Source organism: Gracilinanus agilis, chromosome 6 (genome assembly GCF_016433145.1).
Source record: "Gracilinanus agilis isolate LMUSP501 chromosome 6, AgileGrace, whole genome shotgun sequence".
Classification (NCBI taxonomy): Eukaryota; Metazoa; Chordata; class Mammalia; order Didelphimorphia; family Didelphidae; genus Gracilinanus; species Gracilinanus agilis.
In genome coordinates this window covers 45351158-45368157 of record NC_058135.1, presented here as the reverse complement: position 1 = coordinate 45368157, position 17000 = coordinate 45351158, and the positions used below count along the sequence as shown (strand labels likewise).

General features: G+C 36.6%; 1 protein-coding gene across 1 annotated transcript in view; it reads right to left on the bottom strand.

The window, feature by feature from the left end:
* The window catches only part of LOC123251498 (microsomal triglyceride transfer protein), a 78447-nt gene that overhangs the window by 46487 nt on the left and 14960 nt on the right, over positions 1-17000 (bottom strand). The window contains exons 4-7 of the mRNA XM_044680764.1: positions 8539-8646; positions 5772-5888; positions 5256-5395; positions 4487-4637 (exon numbers count right to left, since the gene is read on the bottom strand). Of these exons, the coding sequence (XP_044536699.1) occupies positions 4487-4637; positions 5256-5395; positions 5772-5888; positions 8539-8646 (516 nt within the window). The remainder of the gene's footprint in view (positions 1-4486; positions 4638-5255; positions 5396-5771; positions 5889-8538; positions 8647-17000) is intronic.

Genomic DNA, 17000 nt, shown 5'->3' with positions numbered 1-17000 from the left:
ATTCTCTATTTAAATTTGAATTTTTTTCAGATGTCTTGTTGATAATTTTTATTGTGTTGTAGTCAGTAAAAGATTTTAAAATATTCTTTAAATTGAATATTAATTATATATAAACAATTATATACATATAACATTTTCTGTTTTTCAGCATTTATTTATAAGATTTTCATATTTTACCACATGATGGACTTTTTTTGAAGGTGACTTTGCACAACCACTCTAAGGCTTTTTTATAAATGACAAGTTTCATAAAAGTGATAGATCTCACAAGAATGCTCATGCTCCCAAGTGTGTTCCGTGTTATTAATCAGACTACATCATTTTCAATTTCATGTCTTAATGCTAATTCTCTACAAATAGGAAATAAAGATGTTTCATGTTGGTTCTTTATGACTTCTAGTAAACAGAAGACCATAGTTTATTTTCTGTCCTGCAAATCCTTATGTGGAGATATCTAGGCTGTTCTATAACATAGTTCTAATTGCTTTTGGCTGAAGCATTATTTCTGTGGTAAAAAGCACATTAAGTCAAGTTCAGCTGCTTTGAGAGTTATAAACGGTTAGAGCTGGATAAAAAAGGTCCAAAGTAAAATTGTTCTTTGCTTTGGGAATAAAGTAGCCCAGGTCAATCTACAATGAAGAAGCATGGTTTAATTCTGACCTTTGTATTCTTGGGCACTGTTCTAAAAAATAGCCCTAAGCTTTTGAATTTTAGCTTGAGAATATTAAGTGCCACAATTCTAGGACATCAGATCAGATTAAAGCCATTCAGTGTTAGTCTTTATCACACAGGGATGCCCAGTCATTCATGACAAACCCTAGGTGATATGGCTATCTACTACAGACCTAGTGAAAATATAGATGTTTTATGTCATGTTCTCTACTCACTCTACCTCAATGATCTTACCGGTTAACATTGGTTTAATTATTATCTCTATATACTTGTTCAGTCATTTCAGTAGTGTACAACTCTTAGTGGCTCCATTTGGGGTCATCCTAGATTGTTTTCCCATACTAGTAGGTTCTAGGCTTTCATGAAGCTCCTAGGACTGAGGAAATGCAAATTCATAGTAGTCGCCTTACCTAAACAGCTTTCATTCCAAAAGCAAATATAAATAATTTCAGGATTATTGCAACTTGTTTTTCTTTCTTTCTTTTCCTTCCTTCCTTCCTTCCTTCCTTCCTTCCTTGCTTACTTTCTCTTTCTTTCTTTTTTTCTTTTTTTCTTTCTTTCTTTCTTTCTTTCTTTCTTTCTTTCTTTCTTTCTTTCTTTCTTTCTTTCTTTCTTTCTTTCTCTTTCAACCCTTACCTTCCATCTTAGAATCAATACTAAATATTAGTTCCAAGGCAGAAGACCAGTAAGGGCTAGGCAATGGGGTTAAGTGACTTGTGCAGCATCACACAGCTGGGAAGTGTCTGAGGCCAGATTTGAAATCAGGTCTTCCTGACTCCAGGCACAGCACACTATCCATTGTGACACCTAGTTGCCCATTTCTATGTATATGACTCTCAAATCTGAATATTCCACTCCCATCATTCTCCTGAACTCTATTCCCACATTACTAACTGAATGCTGGAAACCTCTACCTGGATGACCCATAGGCATCTCCAGCTCAGGATGTCCAAAACATATTTTGGCCAAAACCTATTCCTTTTCTAAGTTTCTTTAATTTGGCTACTGGCACTACCATGCTTTCAGTTACCCACGTACAGAACCTGGAGGCATCTCAGACTTCTTTCTTCCTCAACCCTCATATCCAGTCAGTCTACAAACCTTGTACAGTCTTCCAGAGCATCTTTCCCACTGATTCATTTCTTTTACATTTCTATCTTCCCTCAGGACCTCCTTAGCTAGTACCCAGGGGATTAAAACATTCTCCTCATTGGTCTCCTTTCAATCTCTTCCCTCTTTAGTCCCTCTTCCACAAAGCTGCCAAACTGATCTTCCTGAAACATTGATATAATCAGGTCACACACCACCTCTCAACAACATTCAGGTCACTCTGCCCCCATTATCTCTAAGAGAGAATAAAACCCCTCAGCTTGGCATTTAAAGATTCCCATGGAAAAATTAGGTTTAGATCAAGATCTTTCACCTTATATCAAGATAAATTCAAAATGGGTAAATGACTTAAAAATAAAGAGGGAAAGTATAAGTAAATTGGGTGAACATAGAATAGTATACCTGTCAGATCTTTGGGAAAGGAAAGAATTTAAGACCAAGCAAGAGATAGAGAACATTACAAAATGTAAAATGAATAATTTCAATTATATTAAATTAAAAAGGTTTTGTACAAACAAAATCAATGCAACCAAAATTAGAAGGGAAGCAACAAAATGTGGGAAAATTTTTTAACAAAAATCTCTGACCAAGATCTAATTTCTTAAATTTATGGAATTAAATCAAATGTATAAGAAGTCAAGCCATTCCTCAATTGAGAAGTGGTCAAGGAACATGAAAAGACAGTTTTTGGACAAAGAAATAAAAACTATCAATAATCACATGAAAAAGTGTTTTAAATCTCTCCTGATTAGAGAAAGGCAAATCAAAACAACTCTGAGGTACCATCTTATAGCAAGCTGAGTGACCAATACAATAAAGGAAAATAATAAATGTTGGAGGACATATGGCACTAGAAAACTAATGCATTGCTGATGGAGTTGTGAATTGATCCAACCATTCAGAAAGGCTATTTGGAATTATGCCTAAAGGGCTTTAAAGGAATGCATGCCCTTTGATACAGCAATACAAAACAATAGTTTTGTACCCTAAGGAAATAATAAAAAAGGGTTGTACAAAAATATTTATAGCTATGCTCTTTGTGGTGACAAAAATATTGGAAAATGGGAGGGTGTCCCTTGATTGGGGAATGGCTGAACAAATTGTGGTATCTGATGGTGATGGAAAACTATTGTGCTGTAAAGAATAATGAACTGGAGGATTTCTAGATGATCTGGGAGAACCTCAGTGAACTGATGCAGAGTGAAATGAGCAGAACCAAGAGAACATTGTACACAGAAAGTGAAACATTGTGGAATAATCCAATGTAATGGACTTTTCTACTAGCAGCAATGCAATGACTCATTACAATTCAGAGAAACTTATGAGAAAGAACACTATCCACATCTAGAGAAAGAACTGTGGGAGCAGAAAGGCTGAAGAAAAACACATGATCGATCACATAGTTTGATGGGGATATGATTGGGGTTTTGATGTTAAAAGATCACTCTACTGCAAATATGAAAAACATGGAAATGAGTTTTGAACAATGATACATGTATGACCCAGTAGAACTGCTTGTCAGCTCTAGGAGGGGAGGAAAGAATATGGTGGGGAGCAGGGGGAAGGTCATGAATTATGTAACCATGGAAAAATATCCTAAATAAAAATAAACAAACAAATAAATAAAGATGAATAATATGGAAAAGGGTATCAAGTGATAACATTTGTAAGACCCAGTGGAATTGCTTGTCAGCTCTGGGAGTGGGGAGGTAAGAGGGGAGAAAAAAGAAAATGAATCATATAGCCATAAGGAAAAATCTTTTAAAAAAATTGAGAAAAAAATAAAGATTCCCATGATCTGGTTCCCATTTGCTTTTTGAATCTTATTTCCAAGAAGTCCCCTTCATGTACTTCCCACTAAAGGCAAACTGGTCTTTTGGCAGTTCCTGGCACTCAATGTTCTCTCTCCCACCTCTGTCTCTTTTGCATATCTGGAACACATCCCTCCCTTACCTCCATCCCTTAGAAGCCAGGGCTTCTTTAAAAGGGCAGCTCATTACTTTAACACTCTCCATGAGACATTTCCTGATCCTCTCTAGGATTGGCACTTTCTCCCTCTTGAAATCATTATTAATATGTGAATATTTTATATTCCTGCTTAGAGGCAGCCTATTAGAGTAGAGAGAATACCATTTTCAGAGCCAGGAAGATCTCTAGTCAAGTCTCACGTCTGACCCAGACTGGCTGTGTGACCCTGGGCCAGTGAGTTAGAGAGGGGCTCTTAATCTTTTTCATGTAGCAGACTCCTTGGGTGGGCTAGGAAGTCTTAGGGACCATTTCTCAGAACAGTGCTTTTAGATAATAAAGATAATAAATAAATATAAAATAAAATAAAATAATAAATTTTTAGAATAAAATAAAATAATAAAAATGTTAACAAATCAAATCAAATTAAATAAAAATAGAATTACAAAGAAAACCAACTACATCAAAATAAAGATGTCATCTTCTTTCTATCCAAGTTCAGAATCTCCTGAAAAGGGCTCCATGAGGCTCAGGTTAGGAGTCCCTGCTCTAAGACTCTGCCCGTCTCTGACCCTGGCCTCTATACATTCTTACATGCTGGGTCTCCCTGAGGAGAGGCTTTCTTTTTCACTTTTGTTGCCTCAGTCCCTTACACACTGTGAGGAACTCAGAATGTGTATAGACTTGAATGGAAGCTGTCCCTGTCCTCCCGCAGGCAGAAAGAGCCCTGAGTACTTACAGAAGGGCATCGCTTGCACTCGCTCTGGAAGAGCTGCCCCACCAAGGGAATGGATTTGTAATTTGGATCTACAGCCTTAACCACAGCAGCAACTTTTTTTCCAGGCATCAGTCCCGGGCCTGCCGCTGTTGTCTTCAGCTCCAATTTCTGCCTGTATAACAAGCAAGGAAAAAGCCCTCGTGGTCAGTATTCACATCCAAGCAAGTAGGAAAGGGCTTGCTCAAATAACCCAAGGGAAATAATTCACATTCTTTATGACCCAACTTCATGAGAATTGTTGCTGACCCCAAACAACCTAAAAATCAAAATAACAGATATAAATATAGGCTCAACATAATGTAAGTAATATAGCTCAGGCAATGGAAATATTTGCCACATTTCCTTAACAAATGATTTCTTCTCCTCCTCCTTCTTTTTCTTTTCCTTTTTTTTCCCCCAGCATCTGTGATCTCACAGAAATAGGAAACTCTCAAGGGAGAAGCTTCCTCCACCAATATGGAACAGAATCTGCTCTGCCAAGAAGGTCACATAATCAGTGTGTCACAGGCAGGACTTGAACTCAGGCCCTCCTGATTCCAAGGCCAGGCCAGGCTTCTTCTCAAGTCATTGCCTTTTTTTTTTCAGTAAAAGTCACTCTCTTACAATTAAATAAAAGGACAAGAGGATTTTTTAGCCTTTGCCAATCAGAGAAATGAAGAGAACAATGTATTTAAGTTTTATTTAACATTAAGAAAATTTTAAATTCCAAATAGTTATTTCTTTATCTTACCTGGATACTACTTTGCCTGTAGCCTTTCTCAGGAAATTGAGACTAAAAGCATGGGTCTCTTCCGCTATGACTGCTGTGACAAAACTATCTTCGATCTTGTAAGTGGTCACAGATACTGCTTTGGAACTGACGCCTAAAACCTGGGGAAGGGGAAGGGACAAGGAGAGAGAGAAAGAAGAGTAAAGAACTCTTTAGAAAAGATCTAGTTATTTCTGGATCAAGTTAAGAAAAAAAATGGTCATTATTTAGCTTATAAGGCAGGTAGCTCAGCTTCATAGCTGCAACAGTCTCCATTAATTAAAGACCCTTAAGAATACTTCCATAGTTCATTCTCTACCTCTTCTACCTTCTACCTTCTGTACTTATTCAGTAAAATCAATACCAAGTGAGAGATTCTTTGCAAAGTGCTTGGCACAGTGCCTAGCACACAGATTCTCAGTAGATGCTTGTTCCTTTCTCTTTTCTCCCCAAAACACAGCTTTCTAGATTCTCTGAAGTAAGAGGGCTGGATCATACCTTGTTCTGGGTGGTAAATCCAGGCATTTTGGTTTTGCAGGTATCCAGGGCCTTAATTTTGGTCACTTTATCATGATGGGCCTGATAGGTCACTTTGCAATCCCCAGAAATGTCCACCTGAATATTTTTAAAAAGAGGAAGACTCATTTGGAATGAAAATATTTATTACTTGATTCTATGAAAAGGGCCTTGAGAAAGTGCAGCCCTGATTTACTACTAGGCAATCACATTTTTTTCTTGGTCAACTGGAATGGTAAGAAGGAATGAAAGTGTACATTTCTTCTAGCACATAGTTATTATTTCCATGCTCTTCAGGTGACTCTCACCACACCTTCACAAGAAACTCAAGAATAACAAAACATGTTCCTACTTCTTGATATCTGCCAATAAATAGGCCAGCTATCAGCAAGCTTTTGCCTTCATGTCAAATTCTGAGAGTTGAAGTTGCTAGAAGTAAAGGAAGTAAAATGCCTAAAGTACAGAAGTAAAGGCTCAAAGGGATGTCACTAAATTTAAAAAAAAAAACCCTCACCTTCTAATCCTAGAATCAATACTATGTATTGGTTCCAAGGCAGAAGAGCGGTAAGGGCTAGACAATGGGGGTTAAATGACTTGGTCACACAACTAGGAAGTATCTGAGGCCAGATTTGAACTCAGGATATTTCATCTCTAGGTCTGGCTGTCTATCCATGAAGTCACCTAGCTGCTCCTGTTTCCCCTCATCCCAATACTCTGAAATAAATCAGAAATTTATTTGGATGCTCCTGAGCGGGTCCAAACCAGAATCCTTTGAAAAAAACAGAATTGGTCAAATGGGGGAAAAAGCACAAACACTGTCAGGAGAAAATAATTTCTTAAAAAATCAGAACTGGGCAAGTGGAAGCTAACGACTCTATGAAATTTCAAGAAACAGTAAAACAAAGTGAAAATAATAAAATAAAACCAGAAGAAAATGTAAAATCTCTCTGGAAAAACAACTGCTCTGGAAAACAGAGCAAGGAGAAATAATTTAAGAATTATTGAACTACATAGAAGCCATGATCAATAAAAGAGCCCAGACATCATATTTCAAGAAATTGTAATGGAAAACTGTTCTAATATCTTAGATCCAAAGGGTAAAACAGAAATCTTAAAAATTCATCAATCTTTTCCTGATATTCCAAAATGAAAACTCCTGGGAATATTATAGCCAATTTCAGAGTTCCCAAACCAGGTAGGAAAATATTGCAAGCATCTAAAAAAAAAAACAATTCAAATATTGTGGATCTTCTATCATCAAATAAGATTTAGCAGGTTCCATGGTAAAGGAGCAAAGGTTTTGGAATATAATATCCCAGAAAGCAAAGGAGCTAGTTAGAATTGCAACCAAAAATAACTTCCTAGCTAAACTGAATATAATCTTTCAGGGCAAAAAATTGGATATCTAGTGAAATAAAAAAACTTTGAAGATGAAAAGACCAAGGCTAAATAGAAAATGTGACATTCAAATACAAGACTCAAGAAAAGCAAAAAAAAGTGAGAGAAATCATAAAGGACTTAAAGTATTTATATTCCTATGTGGGAAGATAGACACTATGGATGTTAGTCAATTACACTGGAATGATGTTTTTTAAAATGAAGGGATGAGACAGAGGCATGTATTGAGAGAAGAGGGAAAAGAGATAGAATGAGAAAATTTTTTGCACAAGGAAGAGCTTTTATAGTGGAGGAGAAGGTGGGGAGGTGGAAGACAATAGTATTCTCATCAGAACTGGTTCAAAGAGGGAAGATACACACACACACACACACACACACACACACACACACACGCACACATGCAATTGGGTACAGAAACCTAGCTTATCCAAAAGGGAAACAGGAGGGAAACAGAATATTAGAAAGTAGGTGGGTAATAAATGGGAGGGTGAATTTAGATAAGCAGTGGTCAGAAGCAAAACAGACTTTTGAGGAGAGGGAGCATAAAAAGAAAAGGAGGATAGAGAGAAGAAAATGAGAGAGGGAAATATATAGTAATCATAAATAAATGTGAATGTGAATGAGTTGAGCTTACCTATAAAACACAAGTGGATAGCAGAATGAATTAGAAAGTAGAATCCAAAAATAGGTTGTTTAAAAGAAACACTTGAAACAGAAAGACACACATAGAATTAAAATAAAGTGCGAGAGCAGAATCTATTGTACTTTGGCTGTAACAATCATGATGTCAGACAAAGCAAAAGCAAAAAGAGACAATTTAAAGAGATAATCAAGAAAACAATATATTGCTAAAAGTACCACAGAAATGAAGTAATATTAAATTTTTTACAGCAAGTTTTTCTCGTAAAGGCTTTATTTCTCAGATATATACTGGGCATAAAACTGAGTAAAATTTATAAAAATATCAGCCATTTCCCAATTGCTAAATGTTTAAAGGATATGTACAGTTTTCAAAAGAAACCAAAGCTAACTACAGTCATATGAAAAAATGTTCTTAATCACTACTGATTAGAGAAATATACATTAAAACAAACAATCCTGAGATACCACCTTACACTTATCAGAAATAACAAATGCTGGATACAGCACTTCAAGAGACAAATGCAGAAACGACAAATTTTTGTATATGGCCAATGTAGAAATCTGTTTAGTTTAACAATACACATTTATTATGAGAGGTTTTTTTTGAGATAAGGTGAAGTGTTAGGGAACTGGTTAATTTAAAAAATTAAAAATTAAATCATAACCTAGGGCACCAATTTGTTTCATAATAACTCTCTATAATTCATACCTCATTGGAAGTCCCAGAGGTTAACTGCATCTGAAAAAGACTGGCCAGTCCTCTCTTGAGATTCTGTATACTCACTGGTTCATTTGGATATGAGTAGTAGTCTGTAACCTGTAGTCACCAAAATAATCCAAAAGAAAGACAATCATGTTATCTATTGATCAGATCTCATGAAATCAATGGCAGAGTCAAATCTCCCCCTTATTCTGTTATTTTTGTACCAGATCTTAACTTTCGGGGGAGGAGGGAGAAGAGGAGCTAGTTTTCATTCCGTAGAAAGTTTGTGATCAAAAGGATGAGGAGGAGAAATGCTGAAAGCAAAGGCCCTTACTAGAGAGAGGGCAGGCACTGTTGTACACTGCACCCGCTTCTTGCTACAAATCCTAGCCATGTTTAAATTGACTAGCTAGAAGATTAATCTGTGAACCCAGTGGGTGATTCCAGTCTATTGTTTTAGGACCTAGAATGATCCCATTCCCCAAAATGAAGAAGCTCCAGGGAAACTCCAAATCCCTGATCCAACCTGTTAAGTAGTAATAACCAAAAGCTCCCTTCCCACAGGTGAAAATTTCAATATTAACTGGCCACCAATCCCCCAAGAATCCCTCCCCATCACCACCCCTTACTAGCATGAATTAGCACCAGTTCCCAGGTTCAGAATCACTTCTCACAATGCCTGGTCCTGTTTGACCTCAATAAGACCTCTATAAAAACCCACCAAATTTTATTAGTTTTGGTGCCCCATTCCATTTAGAAACTCAACAGTGTGCCCAATTCTACTTAGAGTAGTGACAGACTTCTTTCACTGTCATGCTGTGAACTCCAAAGTACATACCGGGCATAGGTTTGCTATAGGCAAAAACACAATTAGGGGGAAAGGTGGAATGACACTCATGTATTCTTTAATAAAAATCCCCTAATTTTATTTAATGGTATTCATACTAGAAATCCTTTTACCCTTTCTCATCCATTCCTCCTGCCAAAAAACTAGGGCTTCACAAGGTGAAGAAGAAAGTTGAGCAATTCTCTAAAGAATCAAACACACGGTTAACAGAAGTAATTTATAAATTTTACATATTTATACATAATACTAAAATATTTTATTATTAAATATCAATATTATGATATAATATATAATAAATATAAATGCTTAATAATATTTTGTTTGGTGATTTAATTTGTTTAATAATTTAATGAAATATTTATTGTTTTAATAATATATAAATATATAAAAACAATAAAAATTGAATATTTATAGAAGGAATTTATAAATTTTATATATTTATATATAATACTCAAATATTTTATTATTAAATATCAATATTATAATATATAATAAATATAAATGTTTAATAATATTTTGTTTGGTGATTTCATTTGTTTAATAATTTAATAAAATATTTAATGTTTTAATAATATATAAATATATAAAAACAATAAAAGTTGAATATTTATAGGAGTTTATAAATTTTATATATTTATATTTATAAATTTATAAACAGAAGAAATGTCTTTTATAATGCATATACAAATGTATAAAAATATAAATAAATATATAAAATTTACAAATTACTTCTGTCAGTTATGTGTCATTTTGCTCAGGAGTATGGGGTCTTTATGCATTCAGATGATTACCTAGAGACTCCACTTCTCATGTTGATGCAGACTCAAGCTTAGGAACAAGTTGACTAATAAAATGGTCTTTTAAATGATCACCTTTTTTAGTCATTGCCCTGGGTGAACCTATGCATGTCAGGCTAGTGTTTGCCCCAGTTAAAAGGGAATTGGAACAATGACCTCAGAGTCTGAAAATGCACGGTATCATATTCTCAAACAAACCACTGACAATTTATCAGTTCCAAACATGAGTTTCTAATGGGTTATATCAAAAACCAGGTCTTTCTCCATTTTTCAACAGCATGACTGGCACACAGGCATGTTTCCCAAGCCAAAGGTAGGTTAGGATAATTTCCAGAAAGAAAGTGAATCTAGGGTCTACTAACATTGCACCTGTGTTAGAAAACAGACCATGATTGATTTCTCACATGATGGAGTGCAGATTAGGACCAGCTATGAGATCACTGACCTGGCCTACTTCCTAGATATTTCAAAGGGCAAGTGTTGGGATATGGGAAAAAATATTCTAGAGGTTATTATTATACAGTACAATCTTCCAGCCTACAAAGCATGCCTTATATTTTTATATAGTTCACCTTACATCAATTATAACCTGGATCTCTGATTCAATCTCAGGATAACAAACGTTTGTTAACTTTAAGGCAAATTCTATATATTCTGATCCCTCCTAGAGAAGGTTAAGGTACTCAACATACTCAGCATAAGGTGACTTTCTAGTAACTATAACACAGCCATGTTATATGTGCTATTAGTTATCACCATAGTTGAGATTTCTTAGGCTTGTGCCTACATTTTAAGCCAAATCTTAAAAGCTCTAAGATCTTTTCAGGATTGTTAGACATAGGTCAAGAATGGGACTAGAACTAATTCTGACTTGAATCCCCTCTAGTACAAACCTGTTATACATTTAGGGTGTCCCAAAAGTCTCTAATAGTTTAAAACTGCCCTAAGACTTTTGGAATGTTATGTACTTACATACCTACACACGTATGCATCTGTGTATATATATATAAGCATATATATCTAAATGCAAATGTGTATATGTATACATGCTTATTCAATAAATACTCATTTATGTACATGCATCTCCCTATAGAATGGAATATAAAGACTTTTATTTTTGCCTTTATATTTCCAGTGCCTTGAACAGTATTCGGCACACAGCAGGTGCTTAATAAATGCTTTTTCATTGATTGACTGAAGTTGTACAACTATTGTATGATCTTTTATTCCCACTGCAAGATCTGAGATTTGAATTTTATCTAGGTGATTTCAGAAAACAGTATGAATAATAATAACTTTTCTCTCAAACTGGATTATGATGGAAAGGCTGCTTGGCAGAAGGGCAAAATCCATTGGCTCTGGAGTCAGAAGACGCAATCCTGACACTCCCTGTTATTGTGACCCCAGTAGAGGAGTGGGGTCCCCCTAAACTTTACATTCTTCCTTTATAAAATGAGGGGAGGGGGCAGCTGGGTAGCTCAGTGGATTGAGAGCCAGGCCTAGAGACTGGGAGGTCCTAGGTTCAAATCTGACCTCAGACACTTCCCAGCTGTGTGACCCTGGGCAAGTCACTTGACCCCCATTGCCTACCCTTACCCCTCTTCTGCCTTGGAGCCAATATACAGTATTGACTCCAAGATGGAAGGTAAGGATGTAAAAAAATAATAAAATAAAATAAAATAAAATAAGGGGACAGGGTAGATGGCCTTTAGGGTGCTGTCAGCTCTAAATCAAAGATCAATATTTTTAAGATAAGCCCTTAAGAGGGAATTTATATTTCTTTCCTTCTTCCTATCAAGTTTTATTATTATAATGGAAATGGGCAACGCTCTGCAGGCTACAGGATTTTGTTTGTCTATGGAAGAACCACAGAACAAAGATTTAGAACTGAGAGTTCTTCAAAGACATTTGTCCAACTCTCACTTTGCATATGAGGAAACTGAGGTCCAGAGAGGTAAGAGGTTTGCTCAGCTAGGATTTGAACCCAAGGACCCCTGAGCCCAGAATCAGGGCTCTTTCTATTAGCTCTTGTACAAGCATGTAGAGCATTCCCAGCAGTTGTCCATCACCAGGCTGTGTTACAGCAGTAAGATGAGGGTCATTGTTTCACAGTCAGAGGTGAGTTTGTTCAATCCTATTCTGGCCTTAGATGATGACTTCCTTTCATTGTGAAATGAGCACTGGCCATGTAAGTAAGAGCCTAGAATGATCATCTGAAGACACTCACCTGGTCTTTAGACTAACAGGGGCATATTGTTACTGATGTGTGACTAGGGAGGGGGAGGAAGGGCTAGAGGAAGCCTTCAAGTTATAGTCTGATGGGGAATTACACTCCACTGAACTCAGGAGGCATTGTCTATAGGCTCTCCCCAGGCAGAACACGACTCTGCCTGGATTCTTTGGGCTTCTATCATCTTTAAAGAAAACAGAAATCAAATCTCCAACACTGATATTGTTACTAGCTAAGAAAAGAACTCAAAGCAACAATAGCAAGCGATCTGGCAAACATGAATCAGATCTTCCATCCATTTGCAAGCAGGGAGGGATGGAAAGCTGGTAGGGGGAATGGGTGAAGAACTGTTCAAGTAAAAGGCAGAAACAGGCAGGAAGCAGAAAAACTCAAATAAAAAAAATGAAACAAGCCCCAATACATCTTCACATTTAAATGATAATTCAGCAGGTCCCAACAGAGAGATAGATGGGCTCAGATCTGGGCTCATGGCCTATCTCTGACACTCACTGGCTGTGCCAAGCTGGACACATCACTAGCATCTCCAGTGGTGTCAAATGCAAATAGAAATGGATCCCTGCAAACTGCTTATTGCCTTATAAAGCCACAAATTACCATTATGCTGTGTTACATTTTTATTTATTTTGTTAGACATTTCCCAATTACATTTGAATCTGCATATTGACTTATAAAACCACAAATTAACATTATGTTGTATTATGTTTTTATTTATTTTGTTAGACATTTCCCAGTTACATTTTAATCTGGCTGGACAAGGGTCCAGGCTGAGAGTTGGACACCTCCTCACTCAGAGACTCGTTGAGAGAGGGAGTGTCCTCACCTGGAGTCCCCTATCCTAGTGAAACACAGGTACTCTTTTCCCCCACCCCACTATCTCTTTCCTTGCCTCTTCTTCCAAACCTCTTTGGTATGTAGCTTGTACAGCATAGCTTACAAAAGAAACAACAAAAAATCTATCACTAAGCTCCTACAGCTTCCTTAAAGTTCATAAACATTTGTTATCTCGAGGTTGAATCAGAGATCCAGGTTATAATTGATGTAAGGTAAACTATATAAAAATATAAGGCATGCTTTGTAGGGTGGAAGATTGTACTATATAATAATAACCTCTAAAAATATTTTCTCCATATCCCAATACTTGCCCTTTGAAATATTTAGGAAGTAGGCCAGGCCAGTAATCTCATGGCTGGTCCTAATCTGTACTCCATCAGGTGTGTGATTTTTAAAGCCCTTCATAACCTAGCTTCTTTTGGTTTCTTTCCCTCCCTTATAATCCAGGGGCATTGACTTTCTTGCTGTTCCTACACAAGACCAATCATCTGGCTGTTATCCCATCCCTGGAGCACTCTCACCCCTTCTCTCTGACTTCTGGTTTCCCTGATCTTCTTCAAGTCTCAGCTAAATTTGCACCTTCTGAAAGAAGCCCTTCTGGATTCTCCTGAATTCTTGTGCCTTCCCTCTTAAGATTTTCCCCGTCTATAGCTTATTTGTACATGGTTTTTGAATCTTGTCTTCTCCATTAGATCAGGCGCTCCTTGAGGGCAGGCCCTGTCTTCGGTGTCTCTTTGTACCCCCTAGCGCTTGGCACAGTGTCTGGCACCACTCCATAAATGCTTATTGATTTGACTTAGCCCTGACACTTTAAAGTTTTCTTAGGGGTCCTGTGCAGATACCCAGATTATGCTAATGGTTTCCAAAAAGCAAACAAACAACTTAGTTAGCAGGAGAGGAAATTTTCACCAAACAAAATGAACTCGCAACTTTCTGACTTCACCAGTAGGAGGATATAAAGTGAGATATCCAATTTCTAGGGTGGATTCCTTGGCTCAAGATGAAAATCTAGTCATTATTTAATCGATTTGATTATTACAGATAACCAAATTGGAAAATGTCACGTAAAAATCAAATCAAGTTTTGAGGTTTAAGCTGCATGACAAAGCTTTATTTCCACTTGGCCATGCTTTCTGCAGTGATAGAGAGAAGTGGACCATGAATCCAATCTGTCCTGGAAGCCCAATTTCCTCGCTGATGACTGATGAGCAGTGTGGAGGGAGATGTAGAATAGCAAGGGGTAGTTTTAAACCCTTTTTATAAACCTCTAAGGGACTGAGCACTGAGCATCTTCCTGGGCAATGTGGGTTGCATTCACATTATAATGAGATGCCCAAGCAAGCACTCTGGAGGATGCTGACATGGTTAGAAATTATACTGGAATTCGACATCACATTTTTTTCCTGTAATTACTGCATTATACACCTAGAAGATGCCATTATGCCCTTTAACCTGAGGCTCAAGCAAGAAACTCCCCTGGAATTGAGAGTTTTGAGTCGCTGAAATAATGATGTGGCAAGCACGATGCAGCCTTTGACCTGTGTGGTCTGATCTGTTTTTGTGAGCAACAAAAGACTTTGCTCTCAGGTAGCACTTGGGCAGCCATTAAGATTATAAATGCAATCAATAGTGTGTTGGCACATGTGTCTAGTTACGCTGGAGGAGGCAGAGTAGAAAAGTGGACAGTTCCGTGTCATCAAGAATGTGGCTGTTGGGTAACCAGATTTTTGAGGAGAATCTGAAGGGAGAGTATCTGAACTCTGCTAAAGAGCATGGGTTTTTCCAACAATCTTGGAGGTCCCCATAGTCCATTGCCTTTCATCACAAAGGCCAAATGCAGTGTGTCTAAGCATTGACTTTTAATCTTAAATTATAATTTAAAAAATAAATTAAAAAAATAAAAATTTAATTAAAAATAAATCTTAAATAAATATGGCAGAAGATGATAAGATGATTATTCCTTCTGTGTTGCTGGGGTTGAAACTAAGAAGCTCATCCTTCTTTTTTTTAAAATATTTAGAAAAACTGCCTTTTTTAATTTTGAACCAGGATGGTGATTCCATTGACAACGGGAACACCCAAGGGGGAAATTCCCTCTTACATGCAGATCAGAACCTGCTCTACTTCTTGCTACTGAGAGTTGTGGAGGGCTGCTCAGAGCCCTGAGAGGTGAAGTCACTTGTCCAAGGTCACACAGCCAGCATGGTTTGGAGGCAAGACTAGAACCCAACCCTTTACAACTCTGAGACTCAATCTCTGTCCTCCATGCCATGCTGGATTACACACTTAAATATAAAGATGCCTTAACATTTTCCTCCTTCAGTCCAGTTCTGTAAGTGAGTGTCACATCTTCTTTGATTTACTTTCTTTGGCCATTCTAATATCATCATGTAAATTATGACTAAAAAAATATTGAACTGCTCTTCTCTCTAGACTCCATTGTGTCAAGACCATTTTTTACAATACAGACTCAGAACATAACTAGTGGATGCTTGCAAATGAGGTAACTCTTTTAATGAGCTAATTTATTATTGTTATTATTAATAATAGCCTTTGGGGCCAGCTAGGTGGCTCAGTGAATAGACAGCCAGACCTGGGGAGGTCCTTGGTTCAAATCTGAACTCAGATTTTTCCTAGCTGTGTGATTTGGGTTAAGTGACTTGCCCAAATCACACAGCTAGGAAGTATCTGAGGTCAGTTGCTTAGCTCTTACTGCTCTTCTGCCTTAGAACCAATACATACAATTAATTGAATCTAAGACAAAAGGTAATGGTTATTTTTTTTTAGATGGCCCTTTAAGGTTTTCAAAATATTTTACATATCTTAACTCATTTATTCTTCACAACAACCCTGAGGGAGATCTTTTTATTATCCCCATTTTATAGATGAGGAAATCGAGATTGAGAATAGAGTCACAGAGCTAGTGAGCATCTGTGGCGGCAGGATTTGAAGTCTTAAATCCAATGCTCTATCCACCTTGCCACCTAGTTTTCAATACTAGAATAATACCCATTTTTCTTTGTTGTGAAAAAAAATATTGGACTTGAAATCAGAAAGGCCCTGTGTTCAAAACCCACTTCTGATCTTTACCTGCTATTTGGCCATGGATGAGTCATATAATTTCTTTAAACCTCAGTTTTCTCAGATGTAAAATGGAGGTGGTCGTATCTGTCATACCTACCTCACAGGAGGAATAACTCCATAAAACACTTTGCAAAATGAAAAGTATTATACACATGCCAACTCTCATCATCATCATCATTATTGTTGTTAGGCTGAAATATTTTTCAAATTTAGATGTGATTTCTGAATTCTCTCAATTTATTTTTAATATTAAACCTATCTTGGCAATTCTATGCCCTTTGAAAGTCATTTTTCTACTTTTGCCCAATATTAGTCATCTGTAATTAAAGATTTTCTTAAATCTCATTTTAATTCCCATCATTATTCCTTCCATTTCTCTAAACTTTTGTGATCACCACAATCCACTGTCTTTGCAAATTCTCTTAATTTATTTAATATAATTTCCCTTAATGTTTCTCTGTCATTTTTAATAACATCTCCCTCTATGGCCACTTATATTCCTTTATAAATATTTTCATAAAAATGGGAATAATAAAGGGATATAAAATAAAAGAAAATCCAATACCCTGACTAATTATATTGTTTTATAATAGATCAACTCGTAGACTTTGGCTTATTAGTTTTGGCTTGGATTATCTATGTTACTACAGAAGTCATT